The sequence below is a fragment of the Megascapheus bottae genome, chromosome 1 (genome assembly GCF_031878675.1).
Source record: "Megascapheus bottae isolate mThoBot1 chromosome 1, mThoBot2.hap1, whole genome shotgun sequence".
NCBI classification, from domain to species: Eukaryota; Metazoa; Chordata; class Mammalia; order Rodentia; family Geomyidae; genus Megascapheus; species Megascapheus bottae.
In genome coordinates this window covers 49,045,582-49,073,537 of record NC_143509.1, presented here as the reverse complement: position 1 = coordinate 49,073,537, position 27,956 = coordinate 49,045,582, and the positions used below count along the sequence as shown (strand labels likewise).

At 35.6% G+C, this 27,956-nt stretch overlaps 1 protein-coding gene and 1 long non-coding RNA gene across 5 annotated transcripts in view; one reads left to right on the top strand and one right to left on the bottom strand.

Annotated features, from left to right (window-relative positions):
- Positions 1 to 27,956, bottom strand: part of Il1rap (interleukin 1 receptor accessory protein) — a 135,129-nt gene that overhangs the window by 23,676 nt on the left and 83,497 nt on the right. For all 4 annotated transcript variants that reach the window (XR_016537421.1, XM_090343876.1, XM_090343889.1 and 1 more), the window contains exons 5-8: positions 16,529 to 16,694; positions 14,015 to 14,086; positions 12,479 to 12,605; positions 9,691 to 9,839 (exon numbers count right to left, since the gene is read on the bottom strand). Coding sequence is in view for 3 of the 4 variants with exons in the window: in XM_090343876.1 (XP_090200002.1) it covers positions 9,691 to 9,839; positions 12,479 to 12,605; positions 14,015 to 14,086; positions 16,529 to 16,694 (514 nt within the window). In the remaining variant the exon portion in view is untranslated. The remainder of the gene's footprint in view (positions 1 to 9,690; positions 9,840 to 12,478; positions 12,606 to 14,014; positions 14,087 to 16,528; positions 16,695 to 27,956) is intronic.
- The window catches only part of LOC150069107 (uncharacterized), a 75,158-nt gene that overhangs the window by 5,423 nt on the left and 41,779 nt on the right, over positions 1 to 27,956 (top strand). The window lies entirely within an intron of this gene.

Below are 27,956 nucleotides of genomic sequence, written 5' to 3'. Positions count from 1 at the left end.
ACACCTGTAACCCCATCTACTCAGGAGGCTGAGATCTGAGGATCACAAGTCAAAGCCAACTTAGGCAAAAACATCTGTGAGACTCTTATCACCAATTAACCAAAGTGGTGCAGCACTAGAGTCGAGCAAAAAGGCTCAGGGATAAGCCTGAGTTCAAGCTCCTTGACTGATTTTTTTTTTAATTTTTTGCCTGTTCTGGTGACTGAACTCAGGGCCTGAGCATTGTCCTTGGGTTTTCCCTCAAAATCCAGTGCTCCATCACTTGACCACAGCACCACTTCCAGCTTTTTTTCTACGTATGTGGTATGGAGGAATCGAACCTGGGTCTTTGTGCATGCTAGGCAAGCATTCTACCACTAGGCCAAACTCCGGGCCCCCTTGACTGAGTTTTTAAAAAAGGAAAAGAAAAAGAAACAAGCTGGAAGTGGAGGTTAGGCTGAACTGGTAGAGCACTACCTTTGAGCAACAAAGCAAAGAGACTGTGTTCAGGACCAAAGTTCATACCTAAGTACCATTACACACACACACACACACACACACACACACACACACACACAAACTATACATCAACAAAATGAAATTATTTTAATAGTTACATTAGAAAACATGGAGCTGACTAATAAGCACATGGATAAGTGTGGATAAGTGAACTATATTTATCACCAGGGAAATGAAAATAAAACTGTACTAAAGTACTACTACACCAAACATGACAATATCAAGTAGTGTGCATTAGATGGAAGTGTAAAGTGAAAAAGGTACTTTGAGGTAACCATCTGAAGTTATTAAAATAGAAAAAAGGACATTAGATTATTCACTCATGGGTATTCACTTATTAGTAGCAAAAGCAAAGTTTATAAAGAGTGCTTGGATGAGAACATTCAGAGAGGCTTTTTAAAAAAATACCCTTAAGATACATACAATATAAATGTTCTCTACCCAAAGAATAAATAAGCAAAATGTACACATTCTCTCAAAAAGAATGCCTTGACAAATTAAAGAAAAAAATGACCAACAGATACAAGTGTGGATGAGCATCAAGAATATTTTCTGAATAAAAAGCAAACATATAGTAGTACACTTGCATAAGTATCTGTATGTAAAGTTCTAGAAAGAAATACATATTCTGAAAAAGAAAAGAAAAGCATTTGTACTGTCAAGGGAGGGAGAGTTATGTGTAGTAGTGTTTAGTAATGAAGGAAAAACACCAGGAGTTATTCTTTATAGTGTAGTAATCATTCTAAATAAATATATACGCTATGCACATATAGTCATTTCTCAAAAGTTACCATATGACCCAGTTGAGTTACAATATCTTATACTTTATTAAAGTATAATGCATATGAATAAAGGATATGAATAAAGTATAATGTATATGACTAAAGACTAAAATCTCAATAATGAGATGCTTAAATATTGAGGCATTAACATTTGCTTTGAAAAGTATCAGGAAAGTTACGAAGGAATCTGTGGCTTATTCCTGTAGTTTTATCTCTTCAGGAGACTAAGAACAAACCAATTGTGGTTCTATATAGCCCAGGAAGAAAACACCTGATTTCCTCTCTAAAGGCAAATAGCAAAATTCCTGACTGGTGGTGTGGCTTATGTAGTAGAGCAAACAAGCCATGTAAACTGGAGTTTATATCATTATACTGGCAAACATGAAGAAAAACAACAATAATGGACTTCATAAGGAACAGATATGCAAAAGATCAAAATCAGCAAAACTTTAATGATAAAATCCAGAAAAGTGAAATTTCTGACTGGATAAGTCAAGTCTGCTAAGCATTTAAAAACAATCTTAGTAAATGTTGAAATATAAAAGCGGAAAAATTCAATTTGAAAAATTAAAAATCCAATTGAAAAATTGAATAAAACAAAGGTGAGAGCATTACCCAGAAATATCAGAGAGTTGTTTTTTGACAATATTGAAACCAAGCATACATAGTGCCAGACATGGAAAATACACAAAGAAATAAAAAAAAATCCCTCTCAGTTAACTTTATTAGAAGATAATTATTTAAAGAAAATAATAAGAATACAATGTGGTACTTTATAATATATGTAAATCTAAAATATAATAACAAAATGTAAAAGGGGGAATAAATATGTGCAATTATAACCTCATAGAAATATGTAAAGCAGTTACTTCAAGGTAAACAACTAGTTCAAACTAATACATCATAGAAAAAATAAATAAAACAATAAAAATACCTAACAGCAGAACCAATAAGCAAAAATGATAAAATAGAATGTAAACTATTACTGATTCCTATAAAAGAAGAAAGGAAAAAAGAAAATATAGACTCAGTGAAGCAGACAACAGATATCAAGATAATAAAATTAAAGCCAATACATAATTATATTAAAGGTAAATGGATTAAATATTAAAGTTAAAAGCAGAATCAATATTATGTTATATATAAGCAATATATTAAATACAAAGTCACAAATAGATGAAGAATAGAAAAGGATATGCCATGAAAAAACTAAATGATGAAAGCTGCAGAGGATAAATTAATATAACATGCAAAATAGGGGAACCCCACAAACATTTTGTAATCTAAGAGTTAATTCATCATAAACATAAGTCAATCTGACATAAGCCTATAACTAAAAATGCAATTCTAAAGTACATGAAAAAATACTGGCAGAACTAAATGGGAATTGGGAAATCTCACATTATATGTAAAGATTTCAATGCTTCTCTCTCTTTTAATAATTAAATTACTACACTAAGGGAATAAGATAAAACATGGACTATAACTGTTTTACAAAACATGATGCCATGAAATGGCAGTATCTGAATCCTATTAAAATGCCACGAAATATTCACTACAACAAGCAGTATCTAACAACATCAGCAAAAGTGCCAGCACCCTTATAATGAGTATGTCTTGGTTATAAGAAAATGAAATGAAAAGTTAGCACCAATTATGCAGTACCAGGCATGATACTTGTTCCTGAATCCCTAAGTTCTCTAAGCTATTGGGATCTGGACATGACTGGAGGAAAGTATATATTGCACTAGGTTTAAATCTATAATCAGTATTCAACAATAACTATGTGTAGGTGGAGCAAAATCATGTTCTTCAAATCCATCACATAGTTTTCTCTTATGATTCAAAATCAGAGAACCCTAACTCTTTCAAAAGTAGCATTGCTTTATTTTTTCATTTTTTATTAAAGAATTTATTAACATAAATTACTAAAATTGAAATAGTGCTAAGAAAAATGGATTCAGTCAATAGCATGAAGTCAATTTTTTTATTGTATTTTATTGTCAGGGAAATGTATAGAGGGGTTACAGTTACATTCATCAGGTAGTGGGTGCAATATTTCTTGAACACTGATAACCCTTCTCATGTTTTTGTCCCAGTTCCCCTCCCATACTGAAGTCAATTCTAAAATAACTTTTCCAACATAATAAATGATGAATGCCATCCACACCTATGAATAAATTAAGTAACATTTTTAAATAATCAAGAAGAAACAAAAAGAAATTGGAAAGTCTCTTGTACTTAATCATAATGAAAACTCAAAATTTCTTAAAAGTGTAAAACTTATGTATGAGAGAGATTCATAACTCTCAGTCCTTATACTGGGCAAACCAATTCCATCTGGAGGAAAGAGAACAGTAGAGTTTTAGGGACTCATCAGGCTTTCCACATCTAGAGAGTCATACCAAGTAAGCTATAATTCTATAGATATACACCATAAAAAGAAATTATAAACTGCCTGCATAGGAAGACAGAATCAAGCTCCCATTGTAGCGCAGTGGGAGGCAGAGGCAGAGGTAACATGACAGCAAAGCCCACGTGCTTTCAGTGTGAATTTAAAGACCTGGAATGGGAGCCCACAGTACAGAAAATCAAAGATGGATGCAGAGACAACTGGCACAACGCAAAGGGTCCAAACATCAACAGAAAGTGTGAGTACCCCACAATAGACATCATTCCTTCACTTCAGAGAAAAGCATGCTGTCAAACACCATATTGGAAAGGGGCAAAGAGCCTTTCTGAGCACCTGGATGGAAACACTTGCAGAAGTGATGTTATTTTGGTAAATGGCAAAGGGATGTGATCTTGCACCTCCCCTCTCTGCAGGGAAAACCAAAGGCCTTCCCAGGGGGAGGCAACCCCATCCCTCCGCAGTGAGCAAGGGAAAGTTCAGCATTCCAGCCAATTCCAGCCTGCTCTAGACCAATCAAGCATCTTGTAATTACAAAACCAAAAGTCCCTGAAAGCTCACTGAAAAAAGACAAACACAAAACAAAACAGAAAACTGGACAGGTACTATAAGCTGAGGATGATTTCGGGTTGGGCTCAGAAGCTAGCCCCCACAAACTAGATAGGCTACTGAGTCCTTCCCCACACATTAGTGTGCTGCACAAATTGTAAGTGGCAGATAACACCCATTGCCTACCGGTTTTAACACAAACAGCAAATTTTCATCAAAGAAAGAAAACTACTGACCCATCTCTTTGATGAACATGTATGCAAAACTTTCTGGCCAACCAAGTTCAACAGCTAACAACAACAACAAAAACAAAATCATACACTATGATCAAATCAAATGGGACTCATTGCAGAGATGCAAAGATGGTTCAATGCACAATGGAATTCCATGCTGCTTTCAGAAAAAGTGACATGGCCACATTCTAAAGAAATGTAAAGACTTGGAAAAAATCATATTAAGTGAGGTAAGCCAGTGCCAAAGATACATGGGTTCCATGGTTTCCCTCATTTGTAATAATTAATATATATTTAGTATAGTCCTAGCAGTGGATTACAGTACCTCAATAGCTTTGTGCATATCAGCAAATAGGCTGATGCTAAGAAAAATGAACTTCAAGATTTGGAAAAAAAAGGTTTATGTTTGTGGTGGTTTTATGTGAAGTTATTTCTTTTTTCTTTTTCCCTCTTTATTACTTTATGGTTTAATCCTCTGTTTTACTTTGACTTTGGTACCTGGTGTATTGTATGTTTATTTGCTTGTTTAAGTTAGGTAAGGGAAGGGGAACAATAAGATGATGAAACAAAGGACAAAGGGTGAACCGATATAATAGCTATATCCACAAGGCAATATGTTGGAAATGAACTTGGGAGGGGGTGGGGGAAGAGAAAGTGGGAGAAAAACATGGGAAGAGCAACAATGTTCAAGAAGAAATGTACTTACTACCTTTTATATATAATTGTAATCCTCTGTATATTACTCTGATAAAATAAAATTAGAAAAGGAAAAAAAAATATATATGCAAGTCAATTAATATAATTCAACAGAGCAAGAGGATCAAAGACAACAACCATATGATCATTTCAATAGATGTAGTAAAAGCATATGACAGGATTCAACACTCCTTTATGATAAAAGCTCTGGAGAAGTTAAGAATCCATGAAACATTCCTCAATGTAATAAAGGCTTTATCTGATAAAACTGGCCAGCATTATATTTACTGAGGAAAACTGAAAACCACTTCCTCAAAAAATCAGGAACAAGACAAGGATATATGCTTGTTCCACCCCTTTCTTTTTTATTGCCCTCGGGTCAATTCCCTTTTGTCACATTCTCTGAATTTTGTACCCTCTGTCATGAAGAATAGTTTATCCAATTTGGAGAGAGGGGAAGCACACAAATGGTGGTACAAAGTGTAAACTAAGTCAGCAATAAAACTCACTAGACACTATATTGGAAATAAACTATACAACTATGTGGGGATGGAAGTTGGGAGGAGGGAAACTGGAAGAGAATGAATGAGGGGATGACACTGTTCAAAAGGAAATCTACTCATTACCTGCATCATGTAATTATAAGCGCTCTGTACCTGGCCTTTACAATAATTTTTTTTAATCCTAGAATGAAAGATTCCCAAGAGTCATACAAAGAAATGGAAAATCTGAAAGACTTCTGAAGAAAACTGATTTATAATCAAAAGCTTTCCAATTAACAAAATACCAAGCCTAGATAAGTAATTCTTTTTGAAGATCTGAACCAGAAATAAATACTAATTTTATGTACAGTGCTTCAGATTAGAACAAAAGAATCAATGTACAACTCCTTTCATGAGGCAGCAAATCTCTGACATTAGTTTAACCACCTGATAGTAAGCAAAACTGATAAGCCAGTATTCTTTACATTGAAAGATGAGAGCAAAGCCTCTACAGTGAGCAGAAATCTGTAACACAGCATTAACAAATCAAGTCTAGCAGCAATTTATCTATTGACTTTTTACGTCAATACATTATGATGGCGTGGAGGGCTAGTACAAGAATGCATGACTGGATGTGCACTTTAAAACAATTACTATAAATCATCACAAGGATAGTTGAAAAAAAGAAAAATCCAAGATTTTCTCAATAGACTGAAGTAAGAATTCAACAAAACACACTCAGTACAAGGAAAGGGAGGAAGGAAGGAGAGAGGGACAGAAGGGAAGGAGAAAGTGGGCAAAGAGGGAGAGACGGCTCAGCAAACTAAAAATAGAATGTTAGCTCCTAATGCAAATAAAATGCATCTACAGAAAAGCCTATAGGTACAAACTGAATGCATGTCCTCCAAATTTAGGAACAATTCAAAAACAGCGGTTGTAGTAACTTCTACTGATGATTATACCATAGGCCAAAAAACAGTTAAAATAATCATTGGAAACAAGAACTTTATCTTGTGTGATAGTTGTTCTTAATGTACTACGTTTTTTTCTCTTTTATTTTTTTGCCCTTATGGTTAATCTCATGTTGTTACTGTATCTGACTTTGGTACCTGATATATTGTGTATATGCTTCTTTGTTTATTTGAAATAGGAAAGGAAAGGGGGTAAACAAGATGATTGGGAGGTGGTGGGGAGAGAGAAATGGGGACAAAATCATGAGAAGGGGTATCAATGTGTGAGAAGTAATGTACCTACTACCTGACAAATATTATTAACCCCATTATACATTATCCAGACAATCAAAAAAAGAAAGAAAATTAGGAAAAGAAGAAATAAAAATCTGTTTACTTATGATGACAAGTTCAAGCCTATAGATATACATCTTAGGTACCAAAAACACAAAACAAAACAAAACAAAACAAAAACCCAACACTATCGATTTAATTACTATATTTTGCCTGGCCAAAATACCAGGTCAATACACAAAAATCAATTAATTGAACTTTTATGTTCATCAATAGACAATTAGAAAGTAAAATACAAATGACAGCCCTCAAATTAGAATATGCAGGGCTAAATTCGTTAGTATGTGTCTAAGATATATGTTCAAATATTTCAAAAAGTTACAAAGCCAGGTACTGGGGGCTTACACAAGTACTCCTAGTTAGTCAGAAAGCTAAGATACGAGGATCTCAGTTCAAGGCAAATCCGGGCAAAAAAATCCTTCAGACTTTTATCTTTAGTTAGCCAGGAAAATAGAGAAACTGCTGGTATTACTCTAGTCACAGAGCACTGGCCACGAGAGAAAAAGCTAAGTGAGATTAAATATCAATGTTGTTAATTCTTCATTTCCTCCTTCAATGTTTGTTAAATTAATATTATTCTAACCAAAAATTCAGCTGTTTATGTGGAAATTGAGAAATATGTAGTGTCTAGAAAACTCAAATTGTCTGGAGAATAAAATGGAGTGCATGTAGTATCTGTAACTTACATTTAACACTGTTAATCAAGGTAAGTGTTATCAATGGAAAACACTATAAAATTATGAGAATAATAGACTGAGAATGCAGAACAGCCCCATTTAAGAAATTAGAAGTCAAATATGAATGCAAGCACTGCAGCTAAAACAACCCAACCACCTGAAGATGGAGGTTATGAACTGTTAAGCTACATATTAATCACTTTTAAGAGACCCTGATCTAAATCATTTTGTTGATTCTGATCATAATTATTTTGACTCTAAAAATGCTTGTCAAATAATAGCCACTAATGAAATCTTAGCAAGAAGAAAAAGAACTAACATTTTTTAGGATATGATATACCAATTTATACTAGCATCTGATCTAACCTTTATTTTTATTTTTTTCACCAGTCTTGGGGCTTGAACTCAGGGCTTGGGCACTGTCCTTGAGCTTTCTCAAGACAAGCACTCTATCCTTGAGCCACAGTATCACTTCCAGCTTTTTCTGTGTATGTGGTACTGAGGAATTGAACCCAGGGCTTCATGCATGCAAAGCAAGCACTCTACCCCTAAGCTACACTCCCAGACCTATTCTGACCACGTTTTTTTTTTTTTCTCTTTTTGTCAGTTGTGAGAACTGTGTGGATGCAGCCTGCTTGGTCATCAACTTCACCACATGGCTTCAGGTCCCATGCAAAACATGAAAATCTTGAGGGAGGTGTTTCACTATAAATAAGCTCTAGAATACACTGGGATCAGAATACTTTGGAGTACTTTCAGTATGTAGAATGTCATTGTTATTTTCTTCCAAGCATTGTCAAGCATTATTGTAAAGCATTGTCAAAAAGATTATCTGGGACTCTGGGGTAGGGAGAGACCCACTGTGAATCTTAGTCTGTTTTCAGGCACGATAGCTCACACAAGAGCACTTTATTCATTTTATTTATTGTAACAAAATACATTCATATTAACAGGATTAATTTTACATCATTTTAGGTCACACCTCAAATAAATTTAGCACTTGTAGTGAGTAGTCCATTATAAAACTATCTGAGTGAGGAAAGAGGTAGTTGGGAAGGATGGGTAAGAATGTTGAAATAGGTGACATTGATCAAGACACTCTGTATTCATAAACCTCTTCATTACTGTGCAATTATGTAAAGATAAAAATATTAAAATGTAGAAACAAACTGCAAAATATAAAAGAGCATGACTATTGATAGATCAGACTGAAAGTGATGATTGTTAAATTACAACTTTTTCTGGGAATAAGTATTCTTTGTGACTTACTTAACATCTTGCACACAATTAGACAGTTATTAGTTATATTACATTATCATCAATTCTTGTAAGAATACTTACAGTTACACAGTTCTACTTCTGCTATTTATGAAGGAAAATTCCCAAAGCATTAGATCATATGACATGCCCATTTTTAAGATTCTTGAACTGTACTGTCAATGATTTGTAAAAGCTCCTTTGTAATTCACCAATAACATGTGAGCCTGAGAGGTTTGTTATATCCTTTGTAACTTGGAATTCTTTATTTTTCATTTATTTATTTATTTATTTATTTATTGTCTGTCCTGGACCTTGAACTCAGGGCTTGGGCACTGTCCTTGGGCTCTTGGGCGTTCTCAAGGCTAGAGTTCTACCACTTGAGCCACAGTACCATTTTTGGCCTTTTCTTCTATGTATGTGATTCTCAAGGAATCAAATCCTGGTCTTCCTGCATGGTAGGCAAAAACTCTACCATTAGGCTAAACTCCCGGCTCCTTTATTTTTCATTTTTAATGATTATGTAGATGCGAAACTATGCCTCATTATTATAATCATGTTAATTTGAGCAATATTTGAGCACTAAGCTACCACTACCATCAGAAAGTGTATTTAGAGCATCTTTACACAGCTGGAAATCTGTTCTGATGAATTTTCGCTTATCTTGAACTCATTCCTATGTGCCAGCTCTTGTACAGGGTACAGGAGCTCACTCCTCAATCTTTTGTTTTCCTATTCATCACATGTAACCACAAGGTTACATTTGGGGTTCACAGACTCATCTGCTGAGTGCATCCATTACCTTTCTGCTTCACCTTGGCTGCTTTGTCAACTTCTCCTTTAGCATTTCTAGCATGACAGACATAGTTGCGCTGGAGATCCTCAAGGGTAGCTTTCTTAATGTTCAACATCTGAGTTCTTGTTTCATCTTCCGTTTTAGAATAACTTACACTAGGCATGGAGAAAAGAAAAATCAAAGCATTGATGAGACTCAAGGCAATGCCCTGTGTGCGTGTGTATCAGACACACCTAGGGCACCTAGGTGAGAGCAGGGTTGCCTCTGATGCAGTGGTCAGAAAAGAACAAAGCTTGGTGAGAATTCTTGTTTCCATCAACACTTCACACACTATCTTAATGCTAGATCAAATCCCAATATTTGCCTTTTGTTACAGCTTTCTCTGCATATACTCTGAGGCAAGATGCTGAACCAGTATGGAAAGAATCTCCTAGGACCAGACCCACTTGAATTTGAGTCCAGATTTTACCACTTACTACTACGTACTTTGGGCAAAATAACTAATATTTTCACATCTTCATTCCTGTTTTGCAAAAGGAGAAAATGCTAATGCCTACATAGTACAGAATAACCTGTATTAATTTCTGAGGGCTGAATAGTGTAATGCTCATGCATTAGAAGATGGCTTAGGAAATGTTCATGCAGGCTATTAGTAATATTCCATAGTCATGACTGCTGACACCCCCCCATGATTACAAAAACTTTTCTCAACACATGCAGAATATTTTTGTTAAGACACTGAAATCTCCATAGTTAAATTCTAATATAGAAAGAGAAGAAGCTACTTGAAGCAAGAAAACTTCGTGACAAGAAGTACTTCCAAACATCACAGAGACAAGTATCGAATGCCTCAGATTTCAGATAAAGATTTGCAATTATTTGAACAATTTTGCCCAAAGACAAAAAGAATCTTCTCACATATAGCTGAATGCTGCCCAGATTAACCTTGGGAACAGGGTTACTATTATTCATAAAAACTTGGTTAAGACTCTCAATGGTTTACCCTTAGTGTAACTCTCTTAACACTTCTCCACATTCTTTGTACCATGGAGAATGTGTTTCAATCACAAAAAGGTGGGAAACAATCCAATTTCCTTATTATTCATTCATCATTATCATTATGAATGCAGAATTTCTGAAGTGACCACTAACTGTTCTTGGAATTTCCAGTCACATATTTTATCAATCCATTAGACAGAAACAATAATAATAATTATAATAATAAAATCAATTTCAGATAATTCCTTTTGTATCTTTAATATGCTCTGCTTTTCTAGTCTCCAGTCTCCGGGTATTTGCTTATCATGCTTCATTTACCAGAAACAATGTTTCCATATTCCTTTATCCAACTAATTTCTACTCATCCTTCAGATCTTGATCTTGGTGCTACATCATCTGAAAAATATTGCTTAATTTCCAAAAGTTGACTGAATTCCTTATTAATTACTCCTGTAACAACTAATCCTTCTCAGTCACTGCATTTATCACATTATATTCAAATGTCTGTTCTTTCATTGTTATGCCTATAAAATGTATCTGGAGTACACATTTTATAATTTCTGCGCAAAAGCGTAGACTCAGGAAAGAAGTGCCTTTTGATTTCAAGTAGCATGAAGCCTATTTGCACATGGGTGATAAAACAGTCCAACAGTTCATCGTTGTTGATTACATTCATTGCAGCAGTGAGCTGATTGTTCTTTGGCCTTGTGTACTTCATTTACTGAGAAATCCATCTCTCTTGCAAGACCCATACTTTCTGCTTTGTCGACTTCTTTATAAATTAGGCTGACTTAAGCATAGAACATTGTAGTCACTTGAATAGGTGAGCTATATTATTGGCCCATCCATTAAAAATAAATTTTAGTGAATAATGATGTATTTGGCCAATATCTGAAGAACAATGGTCACATATTTCAGGAGAAGAGAGATAGAAAATGAATGTTTACATCCATAAAAGAACAAAACATAATTATCAAAAGCACAAACAGAGGCATATACTCTAGGATTGAGAAAAAGAAAACAATTAGTTGTATCCCAGTCCAACCCTGCATTGTAGCCTTTCATTTTCATAAGATACACATTCCATCTACTTCCAAATGAATATTAGCAACAAAACAAGACATTGTTGGGTTTAAAGCAATATAGCACATGTCCCATGGGTAAATTGATGAATATTCCCACTTTCATTCAACTCTTGGGGAGGGGATAATACTGTAATTTGAACATTCTTTCTAGGCAGGTGCATTATTTCTAAGGTATGCCCTAGGCAATTTAGCACAGATGATTTTAAAAGCATTACGTTTCCCCCTCTAGTCTATAACTGGACCATGATGCCCCAGTTTTATAATTAATTCTGTAGCTGAGGTGATAGATGGATACTACTCCACAACCTACCTCTCTTCTGTTGAGAAGATGTCTCATGCACATCCCCTCCCCCCATGCTGCTTTGTAACTTTGGTCATAATTTTCTCAGTTCCCCACATACCTGGGATCACAGACAAGGGGTACCATATCCATGTTTTGATTGAGAAGGGGTCTAGAAAACTTTCTTTCTTGCCCCAATTGGCATCCAATTGTGATCTCAGTCTCCCAAGTATCCAGAATTATTAGGTCTGAGATATTATGTTATCTTCATCAATTATTATTTACTTTTTTGTGTTGTACTGTGCTAGTATAAGGGCTTGATCTCAAGGCTTTACACTGTTTCATTTGTGATACTCATTGACTACTACTCATCTAAGGAATCACAGTAAGGCAGTTTAGTTGCCCTGGCATACCCATGTCCGTACAATACCTTTCATTAATGGTTATGTCAATAGTGACATCATCAGGCTTTTTCCCATCGATGGTCCACCAAATCTCATTATGGGAATCCATTATAAAACTAAAGTAGACCTGACAGGGGATCAATAGTTCCTCTCCTAAAAGCAAACCATCAAAAAAGAAAATAAACAAGTTACAAGGTGAAGCCAACCCATCAACTTTTAACTTTCATGTGTTTATACTGAATGAAACATTATATTGAACAAAACATATTTCATGCTTACATTGGTCTGATTCCCTAGTTAGCTACTGTAAGACAATGTGCCACAGTTCATTCCAAAATAAAATACACAAAATTATATAATGAAGTAAAACAGGCCTGTGTGTTCTAAAATGTCAGGATTTGTTGAAAAAGGTTTTGGCAGGGTTTTTTTCTAATCCAAAAGCTCTCTACTTCTGTTCCAATTTAGTGCATGAATATATTTGATCAATATTTTAGAAGATACATATTAAATAGCTTTGTAGCCACCCTTTGTGGCTGAGGAAGCCTCCCCATCTCACCGGTTGTTATAAGAAAATGGAGTAACAATCTCATTAGTCAAAGAACCAGCCAAGACATCTTCATCTTGAAACAAGCTTGTTACTAGGCAAATCATATTTGAAAACTTATCTATATACTTTTTTGGATAGTCATTCTCTGCCTATGTTGGCCACTTAGAACAGACCTCACTGGATACTGGGGCTCACGATTATAATCTTAACTACTCAAGAGGCTGAGCTCTGAAGACCTTGGTTTGAAGCTAGCCTGGGCAGGAAAGCCCGTGAAACGCTTCCAATCCACCACCAGAAAACTGGATGTAATGCTATGTCTCAAGGTAGAATGCTGCCCTGACAGAAAAAAAAATCAACAAAAATCTCAAGAACAGTGCCCAGGCCCTGAGTTCAAGCCCCACAACTGATAAAAAGAAAACATATCTCTATGTTAAAGCGAATTGCTTTGTATATTTCTTGTATCTGGAATGGATTTATTGTAAAGGATATAATACAGGAGTAATATAATGAGTGATTTATCTGTTCATTGATCTAGTATAAATGATTTCTGGTTAGCATGAAACAGAAAGAGAATAAGAGGTATACTAGAATTAAAAGGTGTTCTGGATCCAAGTTCATTGGCTTTACCAATTTTCATTCATGATAAAGTCCTGCCTCGATTCCCACTCCTTGTCTTTGCAGCAGATCAGCAGTTTAGAGGTTGCCTTGTGCTCCTGTTGCAGCTTCAAGAAACCAAAGCCCTCTGTAATACCCAATTGGCTTCAAAGAGCAGCACTGACTACTGGAGAGAAAACTAAGAAGGTGTTTAGCAAAGCAGAAATTCCTTTAGCTGCCCTCTAGATGGATAGCCCCGCTCATCCCCAGATGACTTGGTTTCTGATATTTCAGCTTAAATTTATGTTTTATTTTGTTTTGCCCCAGCTGTTTATGATACTGTACTGAGTTGGGTGACATTGTAATTTTATTTTGTAATTAAGGTACTCTAATTGAAATTCAGAGGCACGGTTATAATTACCCGGTTCTTTCTCATATACCACACGATCATTGGGTGAATAAATCACGGGTGGTACTGCATCTTTTGGAGAGCCTGTGGAAGAAGATTGAAAACGTGAAACAAAACAACAAAAACAGAAATAACAAAACAGAAATAACATTAAATCATATATCCTTATGTAAAAAAAAAAATTTCCTGGGAAGCCTTGCCCAACTTTCTGGAGTAGTCTGTCAGCTCTTGAGAAATATCATAGTATACTACATAGTCACTTACTATCTTTCATTCATTTAAAATAAGCAAAGGGTAACTAATTGCTGACACAGACCTGTCGCAACCTGCTTTAATTTCCTGAGTGTTAAGGGTAATATGAGCATCTTGTATCTAAGTCCCCAGTTTCTGATCCTAGAAAACTGAAGAGTTAAGAAATGTGTCTTTACATGCTAACAAGGTGAATATTGCTGTGGCTCCTTAAAAGACTTCAGAGTGAAGGTTTCCTGATTTGAATCAGAAAGACCAAGGTATAATGGAAGGTCTGGAATGTCCAGTATGTCCCTTTCTCTTCCTGGGAGGTGAATTAATCACTGATAGAAAAGCTTCAATAAATCACTATATGATTGTATGTCAATGAATATCCTGAGCAGTGAGGTGTGAAGAGATGTGGGGTTGGTAAACACATCATCCAGATGTGAGGACAGAAGGTAAATTGTGTATTCTAATGCTATGCATTAGAGGAGAGAAGATCCTTCATCTACAATCCTTCCAGGCCTGGCCTTTACCTGCTGATCACTTGGATTTCTTGTAAAAAACTCGTCGGTTGTAAATGAATTTTATGAGCTCATGTAAGTGAGGAGGAAATGGTGGGCCACTGGAATTTTAAAGCAAAGGGGGCGGGGCCGTGGATAACTGGGCATTTGCTTACAAACAGAATTTGAAGGAAAGATTGGGTGGTCCTTGTAGAACTGAGCCATTAGTTAGTGGGGTCTGTGGTTAATGACCAAATGAATTAAGTTGTACAACAGACAGATAGTATTTGGGGAGAATTGGAGGGGTACTTGGTGTGGAAAACTTGACACATTTGGTAACACAAGTGCTGTAAGTACAAAGAAAAAAAAAAAGATTTTTTTCCTTTGCCAAGGAACAAGCAAAACATATTGTGCTTTTCCATGTTTCAAGCAGAGATTAACGGTAATGTTTAATCAAAGTTCTTGACTTTCAAAGTGTATATGAAACTGACTTACTATACTGTACTGTAACTGTAATATAGCTAATTACATTTATGTCTTTATTACTGTTTTTTTTTCCTATATAAGTCGTGTGTGTGTGTGTGTGTGTGTGTGTGTGTGTGTGTATGTTGGGGAGTGTTGCTGGTGCTTGAACTCAAGGCCTTTCTACTCCTAGGCTTTGTTGCTCTGGCAATTGAACACTACTTCCAGATAAGTATCTCATGAGCTTTCCTGCAATGGCTGGCTTTGAACCTCAGTCCTTAAATCTCCATCTCCTGAGTAGCTATGACTATAGATTATAGATGTGAGTATCTGGTACCTGATTTCCCCCCCCCAACCCCCAGAGCTGAGGATAGAGCTCAGTACGTTGCACTTGCAGGGCCGGTGAGCTTCTACTGAGCTAAATCCCCAGCCCGTGTAATTCCTTTTTAGAGATGACAAATTGTTTTAATTCAAAAGTAAGTTGTGATATATACTTCCAATTTTTAGTCTGTAGTCATTTGCTATGATTATTAACTAAATACTTCTCACAATTTTCAATGTCTACTGATTAAATAAATACCAGGTAAATCAATGAATGGATAATTTAATGTACCACGGTCATCTCATAAGAGGATCCAAGGGTGGTAAATGTTCTTCCACGTGTAATATTTTATACTCCGACTGAATGAAAAACAACTTTCTGCATTGTAGGATGTCTAGGGACCTTCAATATGTGAATATGAACTGGAAAAACAGGGGATGGATATAGTGTCCACTACGAATGTCGCTTGAGCTGGCCTAAATGTGATATGTAATCCTGGCTGCCTTTGACCTCACCATCTTCCTATCCCAGATCCCCAAAGCAGGTATAAAAGGTAGTGTGTTCCATCATGTCTGGCTAACACACTTTTCTTACAATAAGATTTACATCATTCAATGGGTCTTTCCTAATGAACATTTTTATTCATTCACATTTGAAATCAGTCAGTCGATTATTGAACATGGAATAGCTAAGGGCCATGAGGACAGTGCAGTGAGTACATTATAGTTCTCATACAGTTGGTGCTTGTGTGAAAGAAACTATGATGTGCTTGGGGCTGGGAGCTTGGCCTACTGGTAGAGTGCTTGCCTAGCATGAACAAAGACCTGGGTTCGATTCCTCCCTACCACATATATAGAAAAAAACCTTGAGAAAAATCAAAGGACAGTGCTCAGGCCTTGAGTTTAAGCCCCAGGACTGGCAAAAAAAGAAGAAGAAAAGAAACTGTGATGTTCTATAACAAGACTGTAACCTTTTGGTATGAGTATACAAATGATGAAGCCTGCTTACCTACCACCTTTACAATCACAGTCCTGGTAAGGTGAAAGATGCGTCCATTTTCTGGATAGGTGACTACACACGTATAATTTCCATTGTTTGAAATAAAGGGGATGTGAAAGCTCAAGTTTATGTCGTCAGGCATCACGTTGTGAAAATTCTCAATTTTAGAGCAGTCCTAGGAGGAGGAGGAGAAGGAAGTGTTTGACATTTAGATACTTTATGCTCAATACCTCACCTCTCACAGAGCTTTCAAATATCTCTGCTGTCCTTTTCACAAATCAGCGCTGGCTGAATATCTGGACACTGTTTCTTTAAGCAGTATATGAACTAAATGTTGTTAATTTTTCTGCATACACACACACACACACACACAAAGAAGAAATTCCAAGCTGATAATGAGAAAGCTACCTGTCTCAGGATACAGCATTCAACTCCCACAGGTCTCAGGTTGACAGTGAAGCTATGTTCAAGTTTTTATTTTATTTTTTTTATTGTTGGGATAATGTATAGAGAAGTTACAGTCATATTCGTCAGGTAGTAGGTGCATTACTTCTCACACACTGATATTCCCTCTAATATTTTTGTCCCTGTTTCCCTGCCCCTAACCCCTCCCAATCATCTTTTTCCCCCTTCCCTTCCCTATTTCAAATAAACAAATAAACATATATACAATATACCAGGTAACAAAGTCAGATACAGTAACAACATGAGATTAACCATAAAGCCAAAAAAAAAGAGAAGAGAAATAACAAAGTACATTAAGAACAACAATCACACAAGATAAAACTCTTGCTTCCATATCTTAGAGTTGCTTTCATTTTGTCTCATCCTATATGGCCTATGTATCTAGGTTTTGTGCTATTGTAATCCTCTGCTAAGAGAGTGCTAGGTATGTGCTAATTATCAAAATGAGGGATACCATTGAGCCTATGTTCAAGTCTTTAAATAATGAGAAGGAACACTTGAGCTACTGAAAGCCTTGCTTTAGAAAACAGTTATTCTTTCACTTTTCCACTGTTATATATCGAATATATTAGTCGTGCAACCAAGTCACTCTGCCCTCTATCAAGTTAGATACCTGATTTGGGACACTCTGTATACTAGATACAGGAGTCATTTTCAAATATTTAGTGTCATTGGTCTCTTTTCACAATTGTGAAATTTAGACCTCATAGTTTGAAATTTACACTTCATAAATCTAAAATTTAAAAAAATGTACATTATATAAACATTTGTGTTGGTTTTTTTTTGGCCAGGCTTGAACTTAAGTCCTGAGCCTTGTCCCTGAGCCACATTTCCGTTCTACTTTCTGCTTTGTTAATTAATCAATCAATCAATTAATTGCTAGTTAATTGGAGGTAAAAGTCTCGTGGACTTTAATGTCCAGACTGGTTTCAAACTGCAATCCTCAGATCTCAGCCTCCGAAGTAAATAGGATTATAGGTATGAGGCACCAGCACCCTGCAAGATTGAAGAAGTTTTATGTTTTTACCATATAATTTCAAGTAATTCAGTTGCTGTTTAAATGTTAAAAATGAATTCTCTTTTACAAAAATGATTAGAGTTCCATTTCAGATCTCTCAGATTCATTCAATACATACTATATTTTATTTTACTTTTGATTGATTTCTCTTTATTACTTTTATGATATTTTTAGAGTTGTCTAAAAGAGTTGCCATTTAACAAAGCAGTTTATGCATGCAGTTATCGCTAAGGCCTACAGGGTCTCTCACATTCTGTGAGTTTTTTTACTCACTGGCATGTACCATTTCTTATATTTCACATATTTAATTTTAGATTCTTGTACACTTCAAGTTTTCTAAATTCTTTTCCTTGGGCATGGATTTTGAAATACAATAGTTACCCTCAGAGGAACATTGGTAATTCTTTGTCACAGGAACTATGTCTCTGCAGAACAGCACTGAAATTTTGTTTCCTGGACAGCATTATCAAGAGGATCTGCTATCAGTTCAGTGAAGCTGTTTGTATAAGCAGGCTTCTGGACACTTGTCACAGCAATAGTTTTTGACACCCTGGAGTCATCACAGCATATAAAACCATCAAGGCCTATATTCATATAATAAATGTATATCATATTTGGTTTCAGTCTAGCTTACAACATCTGCAGAATTCTATTTGATTTAGTGGCACCTTTTATTTAAACAGTTCAAAAGTATCCCCACCCCCCATTTGTTAGCTTAGTTGTTCTTAAATCCTTGTGAAGTAGACAGATCAGAGTGAATATACTTTGGTTTTACAGATAGAAGAAATAAGGGACAGACAATAGCAGATATTCTACCTAGGTAGCACAGACAGAGTTGGAACTCAGTTTCTCAGCATACTTACCAAGATGAGAAATCAGATAGTATTGTTAAACTTAATATAATTTTCAAGAGTTCACTGTAAGGCAATTTTCATAGCTGTTTCAGAGCTGTTAGCATTTTAAGAATAAACTATGGCGATTCACATTGGAAGGATATATATATATATATGTATATATCTGTAGCTTATGTACTGACTGGAATTGTTAAATTGGAAAAGAATATTAATTTAATCTCTAATGTTTGATTTAATCCCTCTTTTTCATGTAAGCAACCTGTCTTTAGACCTTTCAGTAAATGTCTCTGAGATACCCAATTTGTATGTGTATTCATATACATATTGTACATGTATATATGTACATATGAATATATGTATCTATATAAATATACATATTTACATAGCTACATAGATATACACATATAGTATACATATATACATACACATTTATACACACACACACACACACACACACACACAAATGGCAAGGACTTTAATTCAGGGCCTGGGCACTGTCCTTTACTTATTTGCTCAAAGATGTCACATTATCACTTGAGTGTCATGTTGTAATTCTAACTTTTGCATGGCTAAATCGAAAAGAGTGTATCATGCACTTTTCTGTCCAGACTGATTTTGAATTGAAGTTTTCAGATCTCAGCCTTCTAAGTAGGTTCCATTACAAGTACAGGCCACTCATAAAACATATTTTTAAAGCTACAAAACTAATCCTGGAAGATCAAAGCTTAAAGTAACTTCTAAATCACTTGTTTGGAATCCAGAAGAAAAGTGGACTATGACCTCAAAGAATACTGAACTGTTTCTGTTGGACATGTTGGACCTTCACAGAATAATAAACTCATTTCTGACAATCAGAAATGACTTCACTGTAAGCCAATTCCCACAATGAACCAAATACTTGTCTGGCTAGAAGTTGCGATACTTGTAGTGAACCCATCATTTCCTCATTTTGTATCGAAAAAAAGAGAAGTTAAATAGAAAACAACTTTTCAACCATGCAATGGCTTCCGTAACAACCAACCACAGCACTGTAGCTAAAAATGACAAGAAAAGACATTGAGATGGTTGAGGAAGTGAAGCATATAAGGAGGTAAAGGTTGTGGGCAGATTCTATCCTGTTGATTTAAGGACAAGTGTTTCCATTGATAAGCTTACCTCATATAGGATTAGTGGCAACACACAAAACCAGAAAAGATCTGGTTGCTAAATGGTAGCTATTCAATCTAGGGGATCATGATCACAAGTTCAAATAGCAAACACTTAGAAAAACTAATACAGAAGGAAGATTTGGGCTAGATCTTAAAAGGCAAGTAAATCGCAAGGGAACTGGTGGCTCATGCCTGTAACCCTAGCTATTTAGGAGGCTCAGACTTGATGATCACAGTTCAAAGCCATCCTGTGCTAGGAAAGTCCATGAGACTCTTATTTCCAATTAATAACCAGAAAACCTGAAGTGGTTCTGTGCTTCTAAGTGGTAAAGTACTAGCCTTGAGCTGAAGAGCTGAGGCATAGTTTCCAGGTCCAAAGTTCAAGCCCCACGACCGACAACAACAAAAAAAAAGACAAATAAACTATTTATAGCTATTGGGAAGAAGGGGAAAATGAGAAATACTTCCAAGCATAGGCAAAATCTCACCTCAACTGCCTTAGTATTTTCCTCTTGTTATTATTAAATTGCTCATTATAATGTTCTATTGCATGTGGTACTCCTCTTCCAAGCCCCCAAAAAACAAAACCCAAAAACCAAACCAAACCAAAACAACAACAACAAAAAATCTCCTGTCTGGTCAATAGTAGCAGATGGACTTATCTATTTTCTTGGCCACTTCACTCATATTTGACACGTGGAGATCAATGCATCTGTGTTGCATGATCAGAAATATAAAAGAAAGAAGCAAAGACTGATTTCGTGGAGTTGAGAATTCAGAGAGTAATAAAATCACAGTGAATATCTGGAATACTCAGCATGGAGTTGCAGATTCGGATACAAAATTTTCAATTAAGACACAGTTCTGAACACTTAAGATTAGAGTTTTTATATCAAAGATGATACAGGTATAAAACAATTTATGCTATATATAAAATTTCAGAAGAGTTCCATTAGCCAGTCACCTCCAGTGCTCAGACTATGTACTTTCGTGTTTACAAATATTTACAAAATGCCCTCAATGGCTCAGACATTGTTAGGAGCTAGACACATATCAGACAGTAAAAAAAAAAAAAATGTGATGTTGTATTTGGAATTTCAAGGAAAGAAAAAAAATGGAAGAGAGAGGGGGGGGGGAAAGCATCTTTGTTACCTGGTACCAAGAAAAAATAAATGAAAATCACTATAGTAACACAAGTAAAAAAATGAATTGTGGGGGGAAAGTGGGAGAAAAACCTGTGAAGGAGTATCAATGTTCAAGAAGTAATGTACCCCTTACCTGATGAATGTAACTGTAACCTGTCTATACAGCACCCTGACAATAAAATATTCTTTTAAATAAGAAATGAATTAAGTTCTAGGAAAGAACAGACCAGTGATATATTTCTGCTAAATTAGTTTGAAGGTTTCACAAGTATTAATTAAACGTTGGCTTTAAGTTTAATTGGCAATGAATCTCACATTTCCTGAAAAACATATGCAAAGTTGTATGTATATGTACATATAGAATTATGAATGTATATCTCTCAAAGAAAATATAACTAAATTTTTCTGCCAGTGTTGGGGCTTCAACTCAGGGCCTGGACACTATCCTTGGGCTTTCTCAAGGCTAGTGCTCTACCACTTGAGCCACAGCACCACTTCCAACTTTTACTGTGTAGGTGGTACTGTGGAATTGAATCCAGGTCTTAGTGCATGCTAGGCAAGCACTCTACCACTAGACTACACTCCCAGCCTCAAATATAACTAATTTTATGCCAATTTTTTAAAAAAATCATTCCTTAGGAGCATAGGAAAAAGCAAAAGATTTTACAAAAAATATTGCCTAACCAAATTGAAGCAAACATTATAAAAGAGAGTTTATTACATAGGCCTTGGACTAACTTTTCAACAAGAAACAAGAAAGTCTGATTTGGCTCATGTAAGGAAATGTTCTTTCTTAACTGGCACTTTGTCAGAAGAAAAGGAAAAATTTTCCTGTTCTTCTAGAGAGATTCACAAACAAGGATTGAAAATTTTGAGTAATTTACATTAAATATTAAAGTAAAGGTAATTTACCATTTTTAATGCTCACACATGGTATAAGGCCAACCAGTTATCTGCAAACAGATAATCAGAATGACATGACTCTATCAAAGTATTCTGACTTATTCAGTTGTTGCCATAAATGTAATCATTAAAGCACTCAATAAAAGTTCCTTTCATCCTCAAGGAAATGGGGAAATGCCTTTATCTCCACCAATGCCTCTATAAAAGGAAATTAGAAATATTCAACTATTAAAATGAAGATAATTAATTCTGTTGTAGTAAAGTTAGAAGAGCTTGCCATTTTTTAAAACTTGGATCTCTCAATATAATAATAATAATAATAATAATAATAATAATAATAAGAAGAAGAAGAAGAAGAAGAAGAAGAACAATGAAAATAACTATAGCAGTAACAAGAAGCCTGTAACACACAAACCTGTCTTTACTCATATATATTTGGAAGTGTCTATGCGAATCTAAGGGTAGTACCCAATTTATATGCACATCGTGTTATAGAACGTTTTGATAGATGGATTACTTGAAATTCGGTAAATTGCTCAGAAACCAGAGCTTGCTTTCCAGGACTGTTTCAAAAGCTGGATTATGCAATGAACATTTACTGAGCAACAATTTACTCCACAGAATTGTTGATTCAGAGAACTGTAAGTTTGAAATCCAGAGTTAAGACAGGAGGAGAGAGGAAGAGAAGATGAGGAAGAAAAGATTCTCCCTTTCTCTGAAGTTCTGAAACAAAAACATGTGGCTTTCTGTTCCTGTCAATGTCACTTTGCCCAACGTCTTCCCAATTTGTCCTCTCCTATCCACAATTTTTTTCCCTAGTTCTCACCATCCAGGACATAAACTAATACTGTTCAAAGACTGTCCTACCCCCGTAAAAGTACACACTGGATCATCTTTTCAATATCAGTCCTGGAAGAGTACCAGATTTGTAACCATACAAAACTAAAATCCTAGTCCCTTTCATGTGCAGCAGGATTGTTTTGAGTACATTATAGAAGAGAGAGACAGAGGCAAAGACAGAGAGAGAGAGAGAGAGAGAGAGAGAGAGAGAGAGAGAGAGAGAGAGAGAGAGAGAGAGAGAGAGAGAGACAGACAGACAGACAGACAGACAGAGACAGAGAGAGAGAGACAGAGACAGAGAGAGAGACAGAGACAGAGACAGAGACAGAGACAGAGAAAGAAAGGAGTAGAATCTCAGCTCTTAGCCCTGTAGGGTCTTTGGACAATTGCTCAGCTGCTCTGTACCTAGGGCTCATGTATTAAAGGCATGGGTATCAGTTGATGAGAGTTTTAGTTTATGCACTCATGAAGGCCTTTAACTGCATCAAAGGCTTAACTCATTAGTGAACTTACAGTGGAAAAGACCATTCAAGGGAGAAGTAGGTAACTTGCGTACATGTATTGGAAGGGTATCTTATCTCTGGGACCTTCTTGTCTGTATTTGCTCCCTGGCTGCTTTGAGGTGAGCAGCTCTCATCCCTGGTGTCCTCCCAATATGATGATTCTGCCTTTCACAAGCCTCCAACCAAAGGAGTCCATGACCATGCACTGAAAGCTCTGAAATGTGAACCAAAATAAAGTCTTTCCCTCTTTCAGTTGACACCTCAGGTTTTTGTCGAAGTGACGAAAAAGCCAACATCTTTCTGAAGTCAGAAGTGAAGACAATGAAAGAACCTACTACATAAAGGTATTGAGAAAACAAAAGGGATATGTAGCTTTACAGTTATATACCTTAGTAGCTCTAAGTGTTTGTTTTTGTAGCCTCTGTTCCTAATCTATTAAGAACAGTGACATGGACTTGACAGGGCTGTGAGGAGTGTTGTATCCATTAGCATATAAAACAACTAGACTGCTGTTTTGTACTCTTACTATGTAAGATATATTTGTACCATATCTGCTTCCTTCTTTTAATTCACCATCAACTTGCAAGAAAAGGAAATCAAATGAACTAAAACTGGTTATAACACTTTTGGTGAGTGTTCTGGTACTGGGGATTTGGTGTTGACCTTCAGTATTTTTCCCTCAAGGATGGTGATCTGATGCTTAAGTACACTTCCACTTCTGGATGTTTTCTCTTTAAAGAGATAAGTCTTGGGGCTGCCTGGATTGGTTTCAAACACCAAGCGGTATTCTGCTTCAGTAGTGACTTTATAGCAGAAACAATTTTTTTCCTCAGGCTCTTCCCTGTGTTTTATGCTTCCTATCACCTGACCTCAGGTGACCTGCCTTCTTACTTCAGTCTCCTTAACAGCTCCAACTACCACATAGATAACACAGAATTTTCTCTCCCCAGCTTTTAGTTTTTTTGTCTTATGTTTCAAACCCATATGGTATGTATCGATTACTAGTTCCTGCTACCTGCCACCTAGGTATCCCACAGACTCTTCTACTGTCATATGACATTCACTAAATGCATTGCTTCTTCCTCAGCTTCTCCTCCATCATTTTGTGGCTTGGTTAATAGTACTGGCACTCATTCAATCATGAGAAAGAAAAGACAGGGGAAATCAGCGGATATGGCATATTTGGTCCTCACACAATAGGCTCATAGATGGCATAATATTCCTCTCACTAAACCTAGCAGCAATTCCTCTCTATCATGAAGTTCTATTTTATGATAAAATTAGGATTTCTCCTTATAAACCTGTCTGTGTTAAATTGTATATTCCTTTTGTGATGTTGGCAGGACGGGGCAAAGATTTTCTTCCTTGTAATGTTCCCATCACCCACAGCATATTAACTGAACTGATCTTCAGCTAATGTGTTCAGAACATCCATGAATGAATGACTACAAAAACTACGGCGGAAAATGTCACTAAAACCAGCATAGATAAATGGCCATGAAAGTATCTGGGGGAAAAAATGATGTCTGGCTGGAGTAAACAAGGAACAATTCATGAAGGGTGAAGAATTCGTTCTGTGCTAAAGGAAGAAAAGAATATTTTCAGTAGAGGAAATGAATGAATAAAATGGAAAGTAGAAGACAGATGTAAATAGGCGTATGATTGAAAAATAGTAAAATTAAGTGTATTATGACCTTGCTTTCAAGATGAATAAAACATATTTTAATTGGAAGATATCTAGACGTTTAATAGGATCTTAATTATGTTTTAGTACATTTGCTGTGGAAAATTTAAATATTGGGTGTAAGATAAAACAGACTCTTACCAGCTCTCAGAATATTAGTTCAGTCTTGCTTCTATCTTTAATCATTGGATCTTAAGACTATTTTCATAGATACCATAAAATTTCTTTTGTTTTCTTTTTTTTTAATCTGCTGATCATGGGGCTTGAACTCAGGGCTTCAGTGCTGTTCTTTTCCTCAATGCTAATGATCTATATTTTGAGCCACAGCTCCAGCTCTTTTTGGGTTGTTGAATGGTTAACTGAAGATAAGGGTTTCACAGGGGCTATTCTACCTAAGCTATTGGCTATTCTACCCAAGTTCAGGCATAAGCCTCTGGCACCTTGAACCAATATATTACTTTAGCAAATATATCTATGCTATCTATAAATTGTAACACAGCCTCTGCACCCCCGAGTACAGTGCTAATATAATGTTTATAAGTCACAATGCATGGGTGTTCCTCCACAGGTTGAGTTCCATGAGGTTCTCTCATAATTTTACTGTTTATTTGAATGAAACAGGTTTATGGTGCAATTGCATATGTATATGTACATACACACTTAACTCATACTCTTTCCTACTTTTAGTCACTTCATTATAAAATAAAACATTTACAAAAGCCGTCAACATGTATGTTTGAGTTAATGAAATTATGTCAAAGCAAACATAATTATTAGTCTCAGTACAGTCTACAAAGAGGCCTTGTGGACCAGTTTAGAAGCTTTCCACATATCCTGTGTCAATAGTACCTCCTCCTCAATCAAACCCCAAGAAGAAATTGTCTACACCTCGGGAGTAAAATCATTTCATTTCCATTTATAATTGTGTCATGTTTGTGCACAGCCTTCGATGAACACTTTTATTCACTTTCAAAATGTCGTTGCTTCTTTTCACTTGTACATTCTCTTTCCATGCCTTTCCTTTATTTACTGGCAGAAAACTTAGCACATCTGGTCCGTACAGTTTCTCAGTCTGGATGTGCTGACTGCAATGACCGGTGTAGTTCAATATAGTCTTATGTTCTCTCATATCTGGCAGATAGCAGCACTATAAAAAGGCTTGAGCAGACTCTGTTTTAATTCATTTGGCAAGGTTATAGATAACACTGTGTTCTTTCATCAGAGGATACATATCTGGTGGTTTATCATTTGTGATGTTAGCAGTAATCGATGCAGAATGCTTAGATATAATAATCAAAGGGAGCTTTCAGAGAGACATTTCAAATCTACTATTCTTCCTCCATTTATTAATAGGAATACTTTTATTTATAAAAACGTATTTCTTGGCACTATTTCACTAATCGACATCATGATTCTTCTAGGAAAAACAATACTTAGTTCTCTTTACTAATTGTCCAGATAAGTAAATTGATTTCCTGACAGCACTCCAAAAATTACTTTGTAAAGACTTATGAAATGGCATTACAAACTAATAAATTTAATTTTATTTCTTTGGATTGAAACCACAATAAATAAAATAGTTACTATGTTCAAACTGTTTATCTTTGGTCATTAAAAGACTTTTAAAATTTTGTCTTGAGATGCTTCTCTAACCATTCAGACATAAAGATATTTAAGAAATTTAACTGTTCATGAAATTATCTGTTTTCCCTTTGAATTCTGCCAATGCTTGCTTCAGGTACTTTAAAGCACTGGTATAAGGCACCTATACTTTTAGTACTTATGTATCTTCCTGACAAAATAACCTTTTTATTATTATGAAATATTCCCTTTAGCTCTGATAATACTCATGTCTCAAGCCTTCTTCTTTTTATATGTAGGCCTTCTTTTTATTCATTATTTTATGCAATATTTACATTCTTAAATTTGTCTTTGCTTCCTATTTATTTTAGCTCATCCGATACTCTGTGTTCACATTTGCTTCTCTGCTCTTTTTCATTTTGCCACATTTCTGAAAGAAATTTTTCTCTGCATTTTTACATTTTCAATCAGTTAAATAATTTCTAGACCTTTCAAATTCCATTCATTTAAGGTATTAATTCCTATACTTATGGTATTTAATGCTTTTTAGATCACTTTTGAGATAGGTAATATATATCCTTTGGGAAGTTCTTTTCTCCAAAGATGCATTTCTGGGTTGTGTTAATATTGTTTTTCTTTGACTATTTTTTTCTGTAAATGGAATTTTATATCTCGATTCACTAATAGCTCAGTTTTATGTGCAACTATATTTGTCTGGACTATAAAATATGGTACAGTTTTCTAACTTAGTTGAGATTAGTCCTCAAAACCTTGATGGCTTAGTCTTAAGAACAATTTTATTAAGTTTGTCTCACTTCTTATGTTTTTATTAGTCCCTTATCTTTCCTCACACTATATTTTCCTGATCCAGTTTAAGTTGTCTGCTTGCTTTCTTGCAGTCCTGGGAATTGAATTCATGTAGCTGGACACACAAGCCTAGGGTCTTTTACTCTCAGCAGTTTCTCCACAGTGTGGCTTGACATATTTGATTTGGAAAGTGCCACACCTGTTCCCACCTTTCATGACTTCTTACTAACCGTCCTTGACACTCACTTTCCCACAAAGTACATTTCCCAATTTCATCTAGTGCTCTTAACACTGGTCTATCATAATTTCCAATAAGTTCTCGTTGACTCTTTTGGGGTCTCCTTGTTTCATCACAATATTTCCTTCTTCTCCTTTCCAATCAAGTACCAGTTGCATGTAGGTCTTAAGACTATTGCTGGCTTAATGTCACTTGATTGGAAACTGTTCTTATGGAGAACGTGTCCCTAGCTCTGTGGCTTTGATGGAGAC